The 20,115-nt window shown below is 35.7% G+C and overlaps 1 protein-coding gene across 2 annotated transcripts in view; it reads right to left on the reverse strand.

The window, feature by feature from the left end:
* The window catches only part of ARHGAP21 (Rho GTPase activating protein 21), a 61,790-nt gene that overhangs the window by 29,929 nt on the left and 11,746 nt on the right, over nucleotides 1-20,115 (reverse strand). Inside the window, exons 4-5 of one of the 2 annotated variants that reach the window (XM_044679530.1) lie at nucleotides 18,511-18,540; nucleotides 14,908-16,792 (exon numbers count right to left, since the gene is read on the reverse strand). In XM_044679530.1, the coding sequence (XP_044535465.1) occupies nucleotides 14,908-16,792; nucleotides 18,511-18,540 (1,915 nt within the window). The remainder of the gene's footprint in view (nucleotides 1-14,907; nucleotides 16,793-18,510; nucleotides 18,541-20,115) is intronic. The other variant, XM_044679529.1, reaches the window with a different exon arrangement.

Consider the following 20,115-nt stretch of genomic DNA (forward strand, 5'->3'; position numbering starts at 1 on the left):
ATAAACAGCCCTTTTATGTTTACAGAGCTTTCTGAACCATTCCCATGAAGTCATTAGAACAGAAAGGAGCTTCTCAATGTTTGGATAATTTACCGAGGGACACATCCCAAAAAACAGCAGGTCCAAGACTTGACCACTCTTCTTGTGACATTAAGTCCAGTGCTTTCCACCACACCACCCTATCTCTTTTGGCCACCAAAAGTTTCCTCTTTTGATGCTTCATCCTGATTTTCTGAGGCCAAGTTAGTGATGCAGAAGTCCAGGATAGGCCTATCAGGTTGGAAAGGTTCTGAAGAAAGACTGTTTTGCCCAGTGGCCAAACTGAGTTCAGAGGTTCCTCACCAAAAAGACTGGCCATCAATTCATAATTTTTTTTTTGCTACACTAACTTATTAGGTAACATTTTAGCTCATTTATAGAGGGAGTCCCAAAGACTTCTTGGATTCCCTATATACTGAGGGTCCCCAAAATCTCTAGCACTGTGCCACCTGAGATTAGGTAGCTAGATGGCACAGTGGATAGAACATTGGGCATGTAATCAGGAAGTTCAAATCCAACCCCAGACACTTACTAGCCATATAAATCTGTGCAAATCACTTAATCTTGTTTGCCTCAGTTTCCTCATCTCAAAAATAAGCTGGAGAAATGGCACACCACACCAGTATCTTTGCCAAGGATACCCCAAATAGAGTCCCAGAGAGATGGATATGACTTGAAACAACTCAAGAACAACAACAAAATGATATTAATGCTTAAAATGGAGATTTTGGTGACATGCTGTAGGATCCAATGCTTGCCCCCCAGGAACCTTGGTGGGCTCATAAAGTAAGAGATGAAACTGAGAGCGGGTTAATGTTTTGCCTGTAGACACCCAGGACATTCACAGAGCCTGGCCTTTTTCATTCTGAATCAAGTTTTCCTTCCACTATAGCAATGTTCAATCTTCCACTAAAACTTGGAGAAGTTATAGTCTGCTTCCATAGAAGAAATGACTTACCTTTTGAAGTACTAAAGAAAGTTCATCATCTGTGCTGCTTTTCCATTGGTTTAAAGCTTCCCTATACAGCTCTTAAAATGTAAGGAAGTATTGCATAGTTAGCTTTGCAAGTTTTACCATGAAGGGGAGGAGAGATATGTGTAGGACGATAGGCAGCAGGGAGGATGGCAATGAAAAAAGCTTAAAAACACACACACACACACACACACACACACACACACACACACACACACACACACACGGAGAGACATAGGCATGATTCTAAATGACAGGAAAGGAGCCAGCAGACAGGGAGGGATAGAAAATAAGAGAAAATGGAGATGATGGCTGGGGCAAGCTACTGGAGAAGATAGGCCTAAATTAAAGAAGGACTTGATCTAGGAAAGAAGAAAGGCTCTTTCCTGATCTGACACTAAGTGAGTGAAAGAAGAGATAGTGGAGTAAGAGGATGAGAGACAAGAATGAGGGAGGAAAGAGTAACTCTTGGGAAATAGCCTCATTTTTTTCCCAGCAAAGTGTGAAGTGAAGTCTTAGTAGCTAAGAAAGTTGGTCAGAACAAGTGCCACAGGAAGCTTGAGAAGAGAAAGTTTCCATAACTGTTGTGGAGTAGGATAAAAAAAATAAATTAAGAAAAAGTAGGATGGTTGCATCGTGACAATAAAGGCTCAGTTGAACTTCAATAATAAATGTATTTCTTCAACTGATTCAAATATGGCTCCATCTTAAAGAGTGAAGTTAATTATTTGGTGATCCAGATGAACACCTCAGGTACTAAAAAAGCCGGCAAATGAGATTACTGCACCATGGTCAATGAGATGATAAAGACTAAAAAAATAAAAGTCTCATAAGCTTGGAGAATGGTAAATTTTTGGATTTTCCAAAAAGGGAAGAGACGAGCGCTTTAAACAAGGCCAGTAAAATCAATGCCAGTGAGCTTAAGTATGATTCTTGGAAAAATTAAAGAACTAATTGTGAAAAGATGGTCAGTAAACAAGTAATATAAAGAATCAGTATGGTTTGACCAAGAACAACAAACTAACTTATTAAAGTTATCTCACTTTTTTGACAGTGTTAATAAACAAGTAAGTATGAATACTGTTACTTTTTAGCAAGAACCACATACCATTCAAGTGGAAGAGACACAGAGATAGCCCAATGAAAATAAAATTAGATGTATAAGACACAAATGCCAGAATGGGAATTGGATTATAAGGTACACTGGACCCTTACACAGCTTTCTAAATCCTTTGTAGGGGACAGTTAGTTGACTTACTAAGTATAAGTTTTGCAAGGAAAATTTGGTTATTAAAAATGAAGTTCAACCAAGATGCTATAATACTTGAAAATCAAGATGGGATGCAGTTAGTAGGAACTTGTAATATCCTTACAAGAGTGAAGTTAACGGCAGTAAAACTGGCTATGAGATCATGAAGAAAAAAAATAATGACAAAATGGATATGTAATATGAAATAAATAGAATAGCCAGAATATTAGGATTACTGAGAGAATAAAATCATTTGAGGAGCTTTGTTTGGAATGGGGTGGCAGGTAGGTTATAAGTAGGTAGGTTCAAGTTTGCTTTTGTACACATGATGAGTTGAACTAAATGTGAGACATCCAAGTTCTAACGCCCTTACTCATCCTTATTGTTTCCCTGACTCCATTAATTAGTAATGCTTTTTCTTCTCTTTATAATTTTGCCTTATTATCCCTAGCACCTTACATATAGCAAGCACTTACTATTCCTATTGGACTGAATTTAGAAAAAGAGGGCTTGAGTTAAAGGAAATGAAGTTGGGGTGAGCAATCTAGATTTGGGAGTAAACTATATATCAACATAGATATATATCAAGCCAAAGAATGATTAAGTTTGCCAAGAAAATACAAAAAAGAGGATTATGATGGGATACAGTGGAATTTGCCCTAGGTTCAAGCTCTGGTTCTTCTGATAACTTGTTTTGTGACAAAGACAAACTTCTTTACCTCTGTGGAATAGATTCCTTATAAGTGGAATGAGGACATGGACAAGATAATCTCCCGAGGCCTCTCTAGCTTCAAAATTCCATGTCATCCATAAGGAATAGACATTTGGTAGAGAAGAGCATAGTAGGGCAGAAGGATGAAGATATTAGTAAAGAAGCAGAGGCTTGTTCAGGGAAGTTGGGAGAATCAAGAAACGGGTATCATTGATTAGAAGGAATTGTTCTCTATTGTTTGATATATCTTATATCTTAAATTCCTAACTTGAAAGCCAAAGGCTTTATCTTGGGATTTTCTTGTATCAATCATAGTAGCTAGAGTAATGTTATAATGTACAGTAAGTGTGCTTATTTGGTCAAGTATATGTTGAAATGATTTTCATGAGACTATAAATTCAATCAACTTTTTATTGAATAATGACCCTGATATTAATCCATAAAGTACATTTAAACAGATCAATTAATATGAGGTTTTAAAAAATGCAAACTTATTCCACACACCTAAAGGGCATTCTGTGGTTATCTTATAGTTTAGAGATTAAATGATTTTGCCTATTCTCCTGCCATACTATATTCTCCAGCTACTAATCCATAGTTTTAATTTTCTCATGTTCCTTCCTCTACCTGTCCCAACAATCTTCTGGAATAAAATCACAGGCTAGTAGTTTGTCTCTAAATTATTTTGCAAAAGCATTTCAACAGCTATTATGTACACATATAACATATACACCAGCTATTATTTTATATTTAGCTCCAATAAATGGAAAAAGGAAAAATTGCCAAACCAAATCACTAATGATACTATAAATTTAGATGTAGGTGAAATCCTTTTAAACAAAATTGATATGTGAAATTTTATATTTGCCAAGTTGAGAATATGGGATTATAGTTATTCATTTTACCCAAGGATTTATTCTAATATTCCTTTAAATAATAGATACATTAATGTATTTAAGAAAGAAAAGGTGGTAGTAGCAGAATTTGTTGTTTAGTTTTGTTTGATTCTTTGTGACCCCATTTGGAATTTTCCTGGCAGATATTGGAGTGGTTTACTATTTCCTTCTCCAAAGGATTTGGAAAACAGAGGTTAGGTGACTTGGTCAGGGTCACAAAGCTTGGTAAGTGTATGATACTAGATTTGAATTCAGGTCTTCCCAATTCCAGTCTCAGTCCTCTATCCCCCAAGTCATTTAGCTGCCTTCTAGAAGTATACTTGACTACAAAAGAGATGAGTCCCAAACCCTCGAGTTTCTAGATACAGATATATGACTAATGATTACACTTTGGGTAAGTTACTCAAACTGTTTTCACAAGTATATACTAGGCCTGTTGGAACAGATAATCTATAAGCAAATTTTCAGCTTTGAAATTCTATGATTCCATGTCTCCTATGTCTAATGGAACTGAGTGGAACAAAGATTACAGAAAAATAACTGCAAATATAAAAAGTATAGAAGAAATCCTTTTCATGGTTGATATAATTATGACAGGAAAAAAACATCATAATTGTAAATTATCCTTGGGAAACTTACATTTATAATTAGAATCAAGGATGAACTCATACAATTGGCAAATCAGGATTTTTGGCAATAGATAGTACAATCTGGTAGAATAATCAGCTCTTTGATTCATTTTTGCTATTTTTTTTCCCTTCTATAAATAGTGTAGCTTTTCCTATACTAACCTCCACCCACCCCCCTCCATGTTTTGCATATTATACCAAGAGAAGTTAACTCTATACTCTGGCTAACCCACCAATCTCAAAAACATTAAATATAGATTTGGAGGAATAGTGAATTTGTAAAAGCTAAAAATGGTAGGTGCAACATTTTGCACAAGGCCCCCAAAAAGGAAAACTCAATTTCTTTCTTCACTTGGGAATCTGAACAACTTTTCTGGTTCTTCACCCCATTCCTTCCTCAGGAAAGGAAAAGCATGAGAAGGAAGCATAAATAAGCTCAGAATTCTATGAAACCTATCAGAATATGTCATTGTTAACACAAGTAAAATAATAATTAAAAACACACACAAAACTCTGAGCACTGGGGTTTGGATCGCACCTTGGCCAGTCAAAGGTCTGTGACCCTGGCAAGTCACCACAATGGGCATCGCCTCCCTCATCTGTACAGTGAACATTCTGGATTCAAGCTCTCGGGTCACTCTGGTCTAAATCGGATCCTAGGTTAATGGGGCCTAATGTTCTAAAAGGAGTAACACGATTCAAGTACCTCTTAAATACTCTGATCTAAAAAGAGGGCAAAGGAATAGACTTGACCCACGTGGCTTTTTGCTAGCGGAGTTAAATTCAAAGCTTCTAAACACCATAAAGGGTAAGCAGGTATGTTTCATTCACAGCAAGTGCACACTGAATACTGTCATACTTGACAAATGCTACGTGATTCAAAGAATAAATATGCCTTCCTAGATCTCACAGTCTTGGCATAAATGAAACACCCTAACAAGGGAGTTTTGAGGTTAGATTAATTTTTTTAAATTACATAATCAGCTTGCTTTGTTAAAAACACATGAAAAGTGAACAAGAACAATGAAAAGCTGGCTGGCCTCCAAAGACTGGACTTTGGAACTGGGTGCCTCAGATAGAGTCAATATAAATTTTTCATTAATAGACTACCCTGAAGTAATGGCACTCTCCATGAAGACTATTAAGTGATGAAATTGCCTGTGGGTTAATCTGTTTACAAACTGTCAGAACTTATTTTCTACTCTGTCTTTCTCAAAATCTTTAACCTTTCAAATGATTTTATTATTTGGTTTTGGTTTATACCATACATTTTTTTAATTAAACATTTGGATGTATGATTTAATTGTTTAAATAATCAAAGATTTGATCCTTCTTACAGGGAAGGAAAAATAGGATTGGGGGGGTAATTTTTAAATATACTTTTCCTTTTTTATACTTACCATGATCACATGGTAGCTGACGTCGAACTAAAGGGAGTGAACGAGTTGTGAGGCTGGGAGGAACTGTTGCTATAGTGGGTACTTGAGAGGCAGATGTAGAAATGAGAGCACAAACAGGAATGTGTGCAATATCATGGTCAATGCTAGGGCTAGTCAGCTCATCTACAAGGTAATATGCAACAAATTAGCAATGTAAATATTCTGATTTTTTAAATGGAAAGTGGAAGTATTACTTTTAGAGTGGCTATTGGACAAATTGTCAAAACCCACAAGGATAGTCTATTATCTTGTCACTGAGTCAGATCAGAAAATGTTAACAAAAAAGGTTTCATTTTTAAAAATGGACCTAACTTGACAGTCAACAAATATTAAAAATGTTAATGCCAAGACTTCCATCACCTACTTAAAATTACCTTCACTGACATGTTTGGAAAAATATTTACATTTGTTAGACTTATAGGATGCATATACTGACAGTTTAGATAAGATAATAAGATTCTGAAGTTGATTCAGTGTTTTTAAAGTCTAACCTCTTTTATGTGATTATTCCTAACAATGTCTAGGATAATTTGAAGATTAGTATCTCTTCTATATAAAGATAACTTGCATTTTACAATTGAATATATTTCCAGTAAAAGTTCAGGTTTTTTTTTCATAAATTGGGGGTTTTGTGACTAAGTTTAGTGAATGGACTCATAGCATTTAACAGAAAACATAAAAGTCAGGAGCAGCTAGGCCAGTGATGGCAAACGTTTTGGAGCCTGAGTGCCCAAACTGCAACCCTCACTCTGCATGTGAGCCCCACCCCCTACTTCAGACAGGGGATGGAGGAAGCTCCTATTGGGCTGCTGAGCAAAGGGGCGGGGAATAGGAGAAATGTCCTCAGGTGCTGTAGAGAGGGGAAGGGGGGCAGCCCCCGCTGGCACATGTGCCATAGGTTTACCAACATGCACCTAGGGGAGTTCAGTGGATTGAGAGTCAGGTCCAGAGAAGGAGATCCTGTGTTCAAATTTAGGCTTAGATCCTACTTAGCCATGTAACCCTGGCTCCATGCCTGCCCTTATCACTCTTCTGCCTTGGAACCAATACTTAGAACTGATTTTAAGATGGAAGATAAGGGTTAAAAAAAAAACCCAAGGGGGCAGCTGGGTAGCTCAGTGGAGTGAGAGTCAGGCCTAGAGACAGGAGGTCCTAGGTTCAAACCCGGCCTCAGCCACTTCCCAGCTGTGTGACCCTGGGCAAGTCACTTGACCCCCATTGCCCACCCTTACCAATCTTCCACTTATGAGACAATACACCGAAGTACAAGGGTTTAAAAAAAAAAAACCCAAGACATAAAAAGCAAATAATTTGTTTTTCACCAACTTGAAACAAATGCTCTAATTTATTGTTTAAGGAAAAAAAAAACAATTTAATCAGGTTAAACGGGTTAAGAATATACAGACAAATTTAAAGCCTGAAGTCAATCATTTTCAGGCATATGACTTAAAACAGAAAAAGAAAGGAGAAAATTCATATTTTAACCAAATAAACTGATCAACAGACATTTATCAAGTCATTAGTAACACTAAATAAGTACTGTGCTATACTAACTGGAAGTACACAGAAAGCCAAAAATAGTCCTTGCCCTAAAGCTTACGTTCTATTGGATGGAGACACCAAAAAATAATTGTAGACGTTTAGAATTGAAAAAGGACTTTACATACATGAATCTCATTTGTTCCCTACAACTCATGAGATAGGTAGGGCATATACTATCTCCATTTTACAGATGAAGAAATAGGCTTTGAAAGGTAGCTGCCTTCATTCACACAACAAAATAACAAAGCTAGGACTTGAACCTGTTTAAAAATGAGATCAAAAGGGATAGTAAGTAATATAAGCTGACTTTCATTCAAATAAAATCGCTGTCAATCCAAATATCATTAGGTAGAACTGCCTCTTATAGTTTTAGATATAAAAATAAGAAGATAAATTGGAGAATGGTTATTCAATTCATAAATGGATTTTTAACAGAAAAGTATATGCTTTATCATTGTAATATATCTTTACTCTAAATAACATCTTTTCTTAAAATTAAGTTTAAGGTTTGACTTATATGCAAGTTAAAAAAAATCTTATCTTTCATTTTAGAATCAGTGCTCTGTATTGGTTCTAAGGCAGAAGGGCAGTAAGGGCTAGGAAATAGGTGTTAAGTGACCTGCCCAGGGTCATACAGCTAGGAAGTGTCTGAAGCCAAATTTGAAATTGGACCTCCTGTCTCTAGGCCTGACTCTCAATCCACTGAGCTACCCAGCTGGCCCAAATATGCAACTTTTCAAAAAACATATAGTGCACAAAACAAGATGTTTTTATTTTACATGTGGTCAGGATTCAAGTGAAAGATCTAAGGATCTAATAAGTCAATGATTTTTCTTTATATAGTTTTTTATGAAAATAAAAATGGCTATTTTGTAACCTGTTCTTTAAAAATGTTTTAAGATGATCCTGATAGTTGGTAGCACCTGTTTTTAGATTTCCGATGACTCACTCCCCATACCTGCACATTTAGTGGTGAACTGGTTCAAACTTAGGACTGAATAGAGTACAAAATAATTTTGCAGAAGTGCCAGAAAATGACTATAGTGTATTCTGACATGAGTGCATAGCTGCCCAAAGCTTGGAGAAACAAGCACAAATTGGCTCGCTTATAAGCACAAATCTGGACAATGAAATGTGTGTAAATAATTTTGGAGTTATACTAAGTTGAAGGGAGAAACGCTGTCATCTCTCTTCACTTTTTTTGACTAGTAAAGATAAGAGCAATACCTAAAATCACTTTATTTGGTCTTGGAAAACCTCATATGCTACTTTTACAGTAGATCTGCCATTTCACATACATTTAACTTTATAATAATAAGATTTTCCCAAGGCCTTGCCTATACAGAGTTTCTCCCCTAAAAATATAATTAAAAAGTCTAAGAGAGAAAAGTCAGTAAAAAGAACTCTTGAAGGCAGCTGGGTAGCTCAGTGGATTGAGAGTCAGGCCTAGAGACGGGAGGCCCTAGGTTCAAATCCGGCCTCAGACACTTCCCAGCTGTGTGACCCTGGGCAAGTCACTTGACCCCCATCGCCCATCCTTACCACTCTTCCACCTAGGAGCCAATACACAGAAGATATGGGTTTAAAAAAAATTAAAACTCTTGACAAATAGAAATCAACCTATAATGAAATCCTTATCTTGGATAATGAAAAAATATGATAATATACATTAAAATCATCCAAAATTGATTACTTTGTTTGAACTAACAGCAGATTAGTAATATGAAAAGTCAGATTTCCTTGATAAATTGTACAACTTAACAATATGTGTCAAAATAGTAAAATCAATCATCTATTTCTTTCATTTACCCACTTTTAAATAAGATTAAAGATATTTCAGAAATATGGCATATTTCCACTGAATTTAGGAGGTTTTACAAAATGCTTTTTAATTTTTAGACTCTTACCTTCTGTCTTAGAATTGAGTGGAAAGGGCTAGGCAATAGGGGTTAAATGATTTGCCCAGAGTCATAGTTAAGAAGTGCTTGAGGCCACATTTGAATCCTGGATTTCCTGACTCCTGGATAGGTTTTCTAAACCTTGAGCCATCTAGCTGGCCCACAGAATACTTTTAAATGAATAATAATACACATATAGCTCATAAAGAGAAATGGAACAATAACATAGGGAGGAAAACCTATTAATGATTTTTGGATTATCCATGGTCAATACAAATAACCTTTTAAATGTATAAAGCTCTTTGCAGAAAAATATTTTTCTGAAATAATAAATTGCTCTGTGTCAAACTGCTTTGTTAATTTAATGTATTTTATGATTTGGATGGTTCAATGTTATAGTTAATTTGGTAGAGGAGGCCAAAAAGTGGGTATTAAGGACAAAGTCAAGGTGTACTTCAATTTCTCATTCTGTTTTTGCATATGTATATATTATTTTCCTAAAAATTTAAATAAAAAGTCTAGAGTAAATGACATAGAACAATATGGTATAATAAAATGGAAAAACTTGTGTTTGGCTTAGAGATACTCCCCAATACCATTTATCTTTCATCCCAAATCAAAACTGACATCACCTTGCCTACTGCACATCTAACACCAGATTGTATATTTAGAAAGAATGTGTAGGGTCACAGAAATATTCAAAGTCTAACAATAAAAGAATTAAAAAGGAGCTGAGAGCCCACATTATGTAACTCATTTGTGATGAAAAACTGAAGCATTTTTGTGAATTATGAACATATTAATTTGTCAATGTTACATTCGATTTAGCATGCTGAATACTCTAATATTTACTTTTGAACTTTGTGATTATTCAAACCAAAGATTTTTTTTAACTAAAGAAAAGATTATGCTGTATTTTGCATGATGAGGATATGAATTCGAGTCAAAAAGCACACTCGACTTGAAATAAGAATAATAATTTAGGTTTTTATTATCTATTATGCTATCAGTACAATAACTTCAAATGGTCTGGGAGAGTCTATTTTAACCAATCAGTAAATATTTGTAAAATGCCAAGCTAGGGTAAATGCTAGGATAAAAAGGAGTTATGACCTTTAAGCAAAAAAGTGAAGAATGTTTAAAAATCATAACTCTCTTCAGTGTACTTTAAAAGCCATTCAAAAAAACATAAAATTTTGTCAAAGAGGACTTTTAAAAAATCATTATTCAGTTATTTATATGACCAATATTCTTAAGGAAATATGGTAAACAATCCCAAAAGAAATAAATGTTAAATAAATTCTATCTCATTTTCCATTTCCATGACACTATAATTCCGTAGAGTAATTAAGTGCGGCTCATTCTAGAACAGGGTATAGATAATCACATACAATGGTAGAATGCAAAGTGGCAAAGTTTTCAAGATGCACAAAACTACAAAGACAAATCAGACAACTACACTGCTTGCTTAAACTGGAAATTTTCACAGAATCAGAGAATTGAAGAGCTGGAAGTAACCCCAGTGACCATTTAGTCCCAACTAAAACGCATTTCATAATTTCTGGGCAGTTCTACTTGTTAACAAGTTTTTCTTAATGCTAAAGGTTAACTACCTAACAAATAACTCAGAATCCTCAGGAGCCTGAGCACTCCTGATTTTGCGGCATCTCTAAGAGCTTACTTTTTCTCTCATAGTAAAAATGGTTCTTTGAGAACTTCTGGCTCTTTCTTGGTATTTAGGAAGGAAAACTCAAGACATAACTGCTCCTCTTTTATGACTGAGCTAATACTAAGCCATTCTTAGTATTTTAATGAGATCACAGTGATCTCCAAAAGATCTAACTGGAGGCTCAACATACAGTTTAAAATAGTAAAACAAATGAAGTCTCTAAAAATAAGATTACACAAAATCTACACAAAGACTTCCCAAACTGCATTTATAGCTTTTTTTTTTCAATTTTTTTTAAAACCCTTAACTTCTGTGTATTGTCTCATAGGTGGAAGAGTGGTAAGGGTGGGCAATGGGGGTCAAGTGACTTGCCCAGGGTCACACAGCTGGGAAGTGGCTGAGGCCAGATTTGAACCTAGGACCTCCTGTCTCTAGGCCTGGCTCTCAATCCACTGAGCTACCCAGCTGCCCCCAAACTGCATTTATAAAAAGTCCTTGTATTTTGCATATTATGAATGAGTTCTATGAGAGAAAAGTAATTTCAAAATCAAGTCCTTTCTAAATTACTAACATGTTAAATTACATATAAAATTTTATCAAAAAATATCTCTTTCCACATGAACAGAAGATTTGGTTTCTCTAATTTTCTTCAATCTTATCTTTATTCTAAGAGTAAATATCCATTAACAAATTTCAAGGCCTAAAATGGTTCCGTGACCAGTTAGGAAATCCTTTACTAGATGGGGAATGAGGCCATGGACAGAAACAATGGGATAATGTTGTTCAGTTGTGTCTGACTTTTTGGGACCATATTTGGGGTTTTCATGGCAAAGATACTGGAGTGGTTTGCCATTTCCTTCTCCAACTCATCTGACAGATAAGGAAACTGAGGCAAACTAGGTTAAGTGACTTGGCCTGGGTCACATAATAAGTATCTGAGGCCAAGTTTGAACTCAGGAAGGTGATTCTTTCTGACTCGAGGCCCAGCTCAACTACCTGGCTGACCAGGATCCCCCCCACCCCTGCAACAGTTGCTTACATTTTATGTAATAAATACAATTCGATTTATATTACTCTTTGAGTATATAATCAAGGTCTCACTAACTGCCCAGATATTAAATGGATATACTTATTGATTGAAAATGGTCACCTCTTTGATATTTCTTTAGCACAGATATACACATATAGGCCACATATTCAAATAGGGCATAAAAGTGTAATTACAATATAGAAACAGCTTAATATTTCTGCCTTGAGGCCAATACACAAGGTAAAAAAAAATAAAATAAAACAAAAATGAAAATAAAGACCCTGAATTAAAGTTAACCTAATTTTAAGATCTCCTATTCATGGAAATCTTTTATGGAACCTAACTTGCATTTTATTTTATTTTTATAAACATATCATTTATTATCTCACATGTTATATGTAGCATCATCAACTCAGCTTTACTCTATATACTTTAGTAGAGGCAATTCAGAAGGCATCCTAGCACTGGGTACTAATTATGGTGAGAATATGATTAAATAATTAACTTTTTTTTTTATTGTTTTACTTCAATACTTATTTTAAATTTAAACACCAGCCATCAATTGTGCCCAAGGAAAGCAATTAGATAAGAAATACTAAAAGAAATATCACCTTCCATTATCTTACTTATAAAATACTTACCTTGACCTTCAAGAACTATACTTATTATATTTAATTATTATAATTATAAAATGTCAGCTCTAAGTATATCCATTAGACTATTGCTTCTATAATTTTACCCTTTGAAAACACATTTATACCACATTAAATTAATTCACTAAATATTCAATGAGTATGTACAATATGCACTCCTTCACTATCATCTATATCAATTTATCAACAAGTATTTCTTAATACTTCCTATGTGGCAGACACTGTAGGGAAACAAAAAACAAAAACAAAAACAAAAAAAAGCTCCTCAAGGAGCTTCTGTTTCCCAGATAGGTGGATCACATCACTCTGCCAACCAAGAACATTTGGTGCCTCCATACTGTTGGAATAAAATACAAATTCCACTGGCATCTAACATCCTTTTCCACCTGGTTCCAGCTGAATTTTCCATTACTCTTTCTAAGGAGTTCTGTGCTCTTTGTTACCCAATATCCCATCTCCCACTTTGGTGCCTTTGCATAGATCATCCTCCCTGCCTAAAATATTCCTCTCCTTCTCTTCTGGGAACCTGGAGTTGTATTTATGCCACCTTCAAAAAGCCCTTCTCAATTCCCCTCGGTTGTTAGTGTTCTGTTATTCCCTAAAATCACCATCTACCTCTGTTCTGTATTTATTTTGTGTCAGTAAGCTGTCTGTCCCTCACTCTTACTAGAAAATAAGCTTTTGTTTAGCAGCTATTTCACTTTTGTCTTTTTTACCCCCAGTACCTGGCATTTCCTGGCATATAACAAGCACTTCATAAATGTTTGTTCATTGATTCCTCTGTCAAGTCATCAACATATAATACATAGTATGGCTTTTATATTATTCTATATTGTTATTTATCTTATGTTTATCATTTATCTTTTCTAAATTAAACTAACGTTGAGAACTAAAATTCCTTGCATATAGGAATTATATTTACTTTGTATTCATCACATGGCCTACCAGAGCAACTTTGGCATTGTATGCTTGATAGATTTTAATACAGTTCCTATTCCTTAAGCAAGTTTCCCAAATTTATTCTAAGATTTGTTAAAGTACAAAGAACTCTTTGTAGAATGTGGCTAGGATTTTCATGGTATATCTCATATATCTTTTAAGAAGCATCACTCCTCAAGGATTAGGATTACCAGGAGGGCAGAGACCTTGTCTTATTTATTTTTAAATTACACCAATGCCTAACATACTTTTCTACTGGTAGCAAACAATATATTTAAAATTAATTTAATCCAAGCTTTAAAAAATTAAGAGTAATATAATAAATTTGAATATACTTTAAAAGAGTTTTGAAAAGAAATTTAACGTATCACTGCAACAACATGGGATTACTTCAGATAAATCAGAATTTGAGAAGAATTTAGTTTGTAGAGCCACTTATATCAACTTTATATTCATTATAACCATAGCTATTGAAATCCAGAAAAGAAAGTTCTTATCTCCAAGGTACTTAAAAATGTCAAAGGTTTGATATGAGAAACAAATAGGATTTTTATCCGTAGAAACACAGTAAAGAAGAAGCATTTTACCATCTCCTTTGCTCCCACACACTAGGGAACATGGGGCCTTTCCATCTGACTTGCAGCTGAAATCACATCCATGTATTGTCTCTGCTAATAGAATGTAAGCTCCTGGAGAGCAGGGCTTGTCTCACCATTCTATTTGCATCCCCAGCACTGGCACAGTGCTCTTTAAACACAGTAAGCACTTCATAAATACGAACCAACTCCTTCCTTCCCAAAGGAAAAGAAGCTTATTTCACAATGTTAAACTATATCATTAAGATCATGTAAAAAAAGGAAATCAAAGTTAACATAATTTTAGATGACAGAAGTGTGAAAGACAAGAAGAATTTGTAAAACTAGGAAGAAAAATCTAAAAATTTTGAGAATATACATAAAGGAAAGCAAAAAGCTTTTGCTTTTTAGAGGTTATAGATCGTATGCTCTAACTACCTGTTGACAGAATTACAAAGATATATATATATGTATATATATATACACATATATAGATAGATAGATAGATAGATAGATAGATAGATAGATAGATAGATATAGATACAGTCCCAATTTCTTAACTTGAATATGTCTTCCTAGACTCCTAAAAGATTTGGAATATTAGCCAAAAGAGGTCATGAGACCCATTGATTTTGGTAAAGGATACTTAAACCAGAGAGCTCACCTATAAATGGGATGGAAGCCAGGGAATCACCAGGTGGGCTGGAACTTGATGCTTTCCTTTCCTCGATTCTCTTTATGTGGACCTCTCGGCGTGCATCATTAGGCAACCAGCAGGTAGTGTCCGAGCCAGTCTCTTGGTCATTTACGGCCAGGATGTATGACTGGTGCCTCAAAGGCTGTGGGGTCTGGCGCCCAGATGGAGGTTTCTCCCTCAGGACCACTGTTTCTTTGTTATCTGGGGAACCTGAGAGCTGAATTTCAGCTTCCTGTGCATTTTGTTTGGCAGCTAGCTCTAAATCATCGGCAGGAGGAGAACTGTCACTCATCTGAAGGGCAAGCTTGGCAGAAGCTGCGGAGGGAGAGGGGGTCTTCCCACTCTCTGCCATGTGGTCTGGAGCACTCTCAGCTCTTAGTCTTGATTGCTGATTTAACAGATTGCTTGAATGTAAGTGATTTACTGGTCTTTGGTCTTTGATAGAAATGATCAAGTTCTGGTTAAATGATGGTTTTGCTACATATGTCGAAGGAGATTTCAAAGAGTTGCTTCTGACTTTTACCAGAGGAGACCTGTCTTGTGAAATAGCTCGAGGTAATGATGTTCCATAAGCATTTTGAAAATTCCTATTTGACTGCAGAGATTTTAAATCTGGTGAAACTTTCTGAAACTGAGAACCAGATCCTATTCCTCTACCACTCACTCGTCTACCATCTGAATTTAAAATGCTAGGAGCCACAGTAAAATTTGAATTTCGAAGAGACTTATGAAAGTCTTGTTGCCTAGATCTCTCATAGATCCCTCGCCGATCGTCCTGCTCAGTAAATCCTGTCCACTTATAAGTCTGTTTTCTATCTCCATTCAAATCGGACACGAGGCTCTCTGAATTGGCCTTCTCCGACGCGTCGCCCTGCCCCCCGAGATAATCCCACGAGCGTGTTCTGTGGCTTTGAAAACTAACAGTTGGGGAAGTGAGCGCCCCCTGAGATGCACTTCTCGGCCAGTACTTCATGAGCACGGGATCCTCCAGTCTTTCCTGGGACACGCTTCGCTGCCGGATCTGAACGGGCTGGGGGGCTCTATCGTGGGAGGTGCTCCTTCGGCGCGTCTGCCATGGAGTACGATTTGATACCACCTGGCTGTAATCTGTTGTGCTCTGAGAAGCTGCTCTCAAGCTGTCTAATCTTTCTTGAATTGTCCGGCACCCCATGTGTAATCGTCTATTATCTATATACTCCTTGTAGGTTTTATAGTTTTTCCAGTCTATATGCTGATGGGAATTTGGAGAATAATGATTAGCAGAAACGGAGGGAGTATCTGCTGCTTGCGGCCTACTGCTTGAGATTCCTTCTGAATGGCCACCATAGCTTCCAGATTTCATGGACACTCCAGAAGGATCTATTGATCTGGACCCTGGAGTCTGATGAATTAAATGGGGAGTGGGAGCTGAAGAGGATGGTGATAGAGTCCTTGAAGGTGTTTTGAAAGAGGCCTGTTCATTGATGCCATACCTTATTTCTTCAGTTCTGTGTGATGGGCCTGTAAGGTTATTTCTCCCAGAGGACAAATCTACAGCCTTCTCAGAAGGCACAATGACGGTCCTTACAGTCTCATTACAAACACACACTGCTGTATTGGACTTTGCAACATCTGGTGGTGACGGAGGCACTTGTACTTCCATTCTGTAGGCCCTGCCAGGTTGGGTCAATCCTGAGGTACTGACCAGCTGTTTGCTCAGTGAAGGGTCAGAAGGAGCTACTTCCACGGGTTGTGCCCTCCCCGAAGAGGAGGGAGTAAGCCGGGGATAGCAAATGGGTGGGGGTTCAGGAATATTGTGGGCATTGCCACTGTAAGCTTCATTGCCTTTCAAGTAGGCATCTTGAGAATATGCCTGTGAAGGAATAAAAAGAGTATGTTATCTAAAATCCTTAAGAATAGCAATAATTTCTAGTTTTGACATTCACTTCAACCTAAACATAAGACCACCTTAGTTAATAACACAAATTTAGGGGAAAAGTCAGTTCGGGAACCAAGTGAACTGTAATATAAATGGGTATTAATGATTCTCTTTTCTAACATTTTGGTAAATATATCAAAATCTTTCCCCCTTTTTATTTGCTACAAACTGCTTCTAAAATTCCCCCATTTTGTGTTTTGGGGATTTTGACAGCTTAAATGTATTCAATAAATCCCATAAGTCAGAATCCTTTTTTCCCTCCCAGATAAAAGAAAATTAAAATATTAAAAATTCTAGTTATCTAAATATATTTTCAATGAATAAGATTTTTGAAGTAATATCTAATATCTATTACCCAAATGATGCTTTTCTATATGTTTTCACATTTAGCATATATTGTAAAAACATACAGAACTCCTCAAACTCAAATAATCCAGGTTAGTAAATTATTTCACATCTTACCTTATGTTGAACATGATAACTGGTTATATTTTATTTTGTAAATTTCATTCATCTCCTTATTTTATAAAGGTATACCTACTAATAATAATCATGCATTCTAAATAATTTTTCCAATAATCTATGACATTATTTAGAAAAGGTACTTATAAAAATAACTTTATAATAGTTAAAATGGAAATAGAGACTCACAACATAGAGCTGACCAATGCAATAAAAGCTTATGCTCAGCATTTGCTCAGGATTTGATACAAATAGGCTTAACATTACATTTCCTACTCTAATGATAACAATATTAATTCAGAACCAATGTGTCTTAGAATTTGCATTTAGGCATGTTGTCAAGCTGAAATGCAGTCATAAACATAAAAGCCCAGTTCAGGGGCGGGGGGCAGGGGGGCAGGGGGCGAGGCACTCAAAAACCAGATGCAATAAATACTACATTGAACNCATATATTGTAAAAACATACAGAACTCCTCAAACTCAAATAATCCAGGTTAGTAAATTATTTCACATCTTACCTTATGTTGAACATGATAACTGGTTATATTTTATTTTGTAAATTTCATTCATCTCCTTATTTTATAAAGGCATACCTACTAATAATAATCATGCATTCTAAATAATTTTTCCAATAATCTATGACATTATTTAGAAAAGGTACTTATAAAAATAACTTTATAATAGTTAAAATGGAAATAGAGACTCACAACATAGAGCTGACCAATGCAATAAAAGCTTATGCTCAGCATTTGCTCAGGATTTGATACAAATAGGCTTAACATTACATTTCCTACTCTAATGATAACAATATTAATTCAGAACCAATGTGTCTTAGAATTTGCATTTAGGCATGTTGTCAAGCTGAAATGCAGTCATAAACATAAAAGCCCAGTGCGGGGGGGGGGGGGGGGGGGGCGGGGGGCGAGGCACTCAAAAACCAGATGCAATAAATACTACATTGAACACTAGTTACATTTAGGAAATGGAACAAAACAAAACAAAACCGAATTAAAGAAAAGGTAAGCATCACAAGCACATATTGCACATTAGCAAGGTTAACCATAAGAAGGGATTTCTGTGAACAAACATCTAGTTCAGTAACTTGCAGGTTTAATAGACTATTATGACGAATCTAGGGGGAAAAAACATGCCTTACAAATAAAGGAAATGGCTACTGTGCATTTCTTACCAGTGCTGTGACATCCTTTGTAAACTGTAGCTGGCAGAAAATAGGAAAACATAGTAAAAACTGCTTACTGATACAAAGACAGAATTATGTTGTCATATTGGTGCTGGAAACAGCAAGCTAAAAATACATGTAGGCTGATTTCTCTGGAAGGTTCCAACTGAAGCAAAGGGGCAGTAAAGCACCAAACCCTTCAGCATTCCTGTGAACATATGTGTCTCCGGCTTCTATTCGTTTCTTGCTTGATTTCTCTACCATTGCAGAAAGTACAGCACATCTTGGCCAGGAATCCCTGACACATATCTGCCTTCCGCAGACACTGTGTTCTGCTGATGTGCTACAAAGCTTCCCTCCCACTAGGGCAACATTGCCGTCTCTCATCTCCCCGGAGCTTCTGCCGTTTCTGCTTCCAGATGACGAAATGAATGCTCTATTCTGCATTTAAAATAGTGCCACCATCTCTCGATAAATCTGAGCATAAGCAGGAGCTGTCAGCTGACTACAGCTGCTCTTACACTATATATCTGAAATGGGGGAGATGATAAATCTGAGGAAATAACCTCCTCTTGTGATTCATATCATCAGATATATTTCATTCAGGAAATAGAAGTCCAAGATATCACTACAGAGCATCTCAACAGACTAGTCTTCCTTCTATGATAGGCTATGAAAATAAGATTACTTCCAAACTAAACCTAGTGTGGTAAAAACTAAGGAACAGCTCATTCACAAAACAGTAAGAAATCCAGATGACATGTGTTTAAAAACAAACCCTGGCCATGTAACAATGTTAGATAAAATTATTTAAAATTTTATGATTATAAAAAAACACAGTAATCTTGACTTAGTCTAGGTCCACATTAAATTCTTTAAAATTATGATATGATATGTATGATATGATACAGGTAATAATTTACAAACATACTAATTAATCACAATTTTTTAAAACTGGAGGAAATATTAAAGTCTGGTTTATTCAGAATAGATATGTTCATTAAAATCACTTTAAATGGAAGATTTATGCACCAAATTATTTACCAAGTATTAAAGATGATAGTCAGTACCCAGACTCCACTGGAGAAGAACATTTGGACAAGCTCCTCAACCCATACATTTGGCCTTCCACCCATTACCTGGAAATAGAGCACCAGGGCCACCAAAACTAGCCCATATTTACTGATGGGGCCAGCAAAAAAGGATATTTAAGATCTTACCACAGGTAAATGAATTACTATTTTGGCATCAAGTGGGCAATACCAAAATAAAACCGAATTAGGGTAACTTAATATTCTTAAATTATCTTGTTTTTTCCTAAAATTGTTCTAAGTGAACTGTTCATTACAGTAAAAAAAGTAAGATTTTCTGCTATTAGTTTTAGATAGCATTTAACAGAACAAAATAAATAGACTATTCAACCAATGGTAAGGTAATTTTAAAAATCATTTTTCCGATTTAGCATTTTATATACTATTTCTACTCCCCCTCTCTGAAATTTTCTTTATCATTTAAATTCAGTAAGTGTTAATGGCCATGTTTTAAAAACTAAAACCTTAATAATAAAAATGTAGTAACAACTTCTTACTTAAATTGCATTTGTAACAATTTAAT

Source organism: Gracilinanus agilis, chromosome 5 (assembly GCF_016433145.1).
Source record: "Gracilinanus agilis isolate LMUSP501 chromosome 5, AgileGrace, whole genome shotgun sequence".
NCBI lineage: Eukaryota > Metazoa > Chordata > Mammalia > Didelphimorphia > Didelphidae > Gracilinanus > Gracilinanus agilis.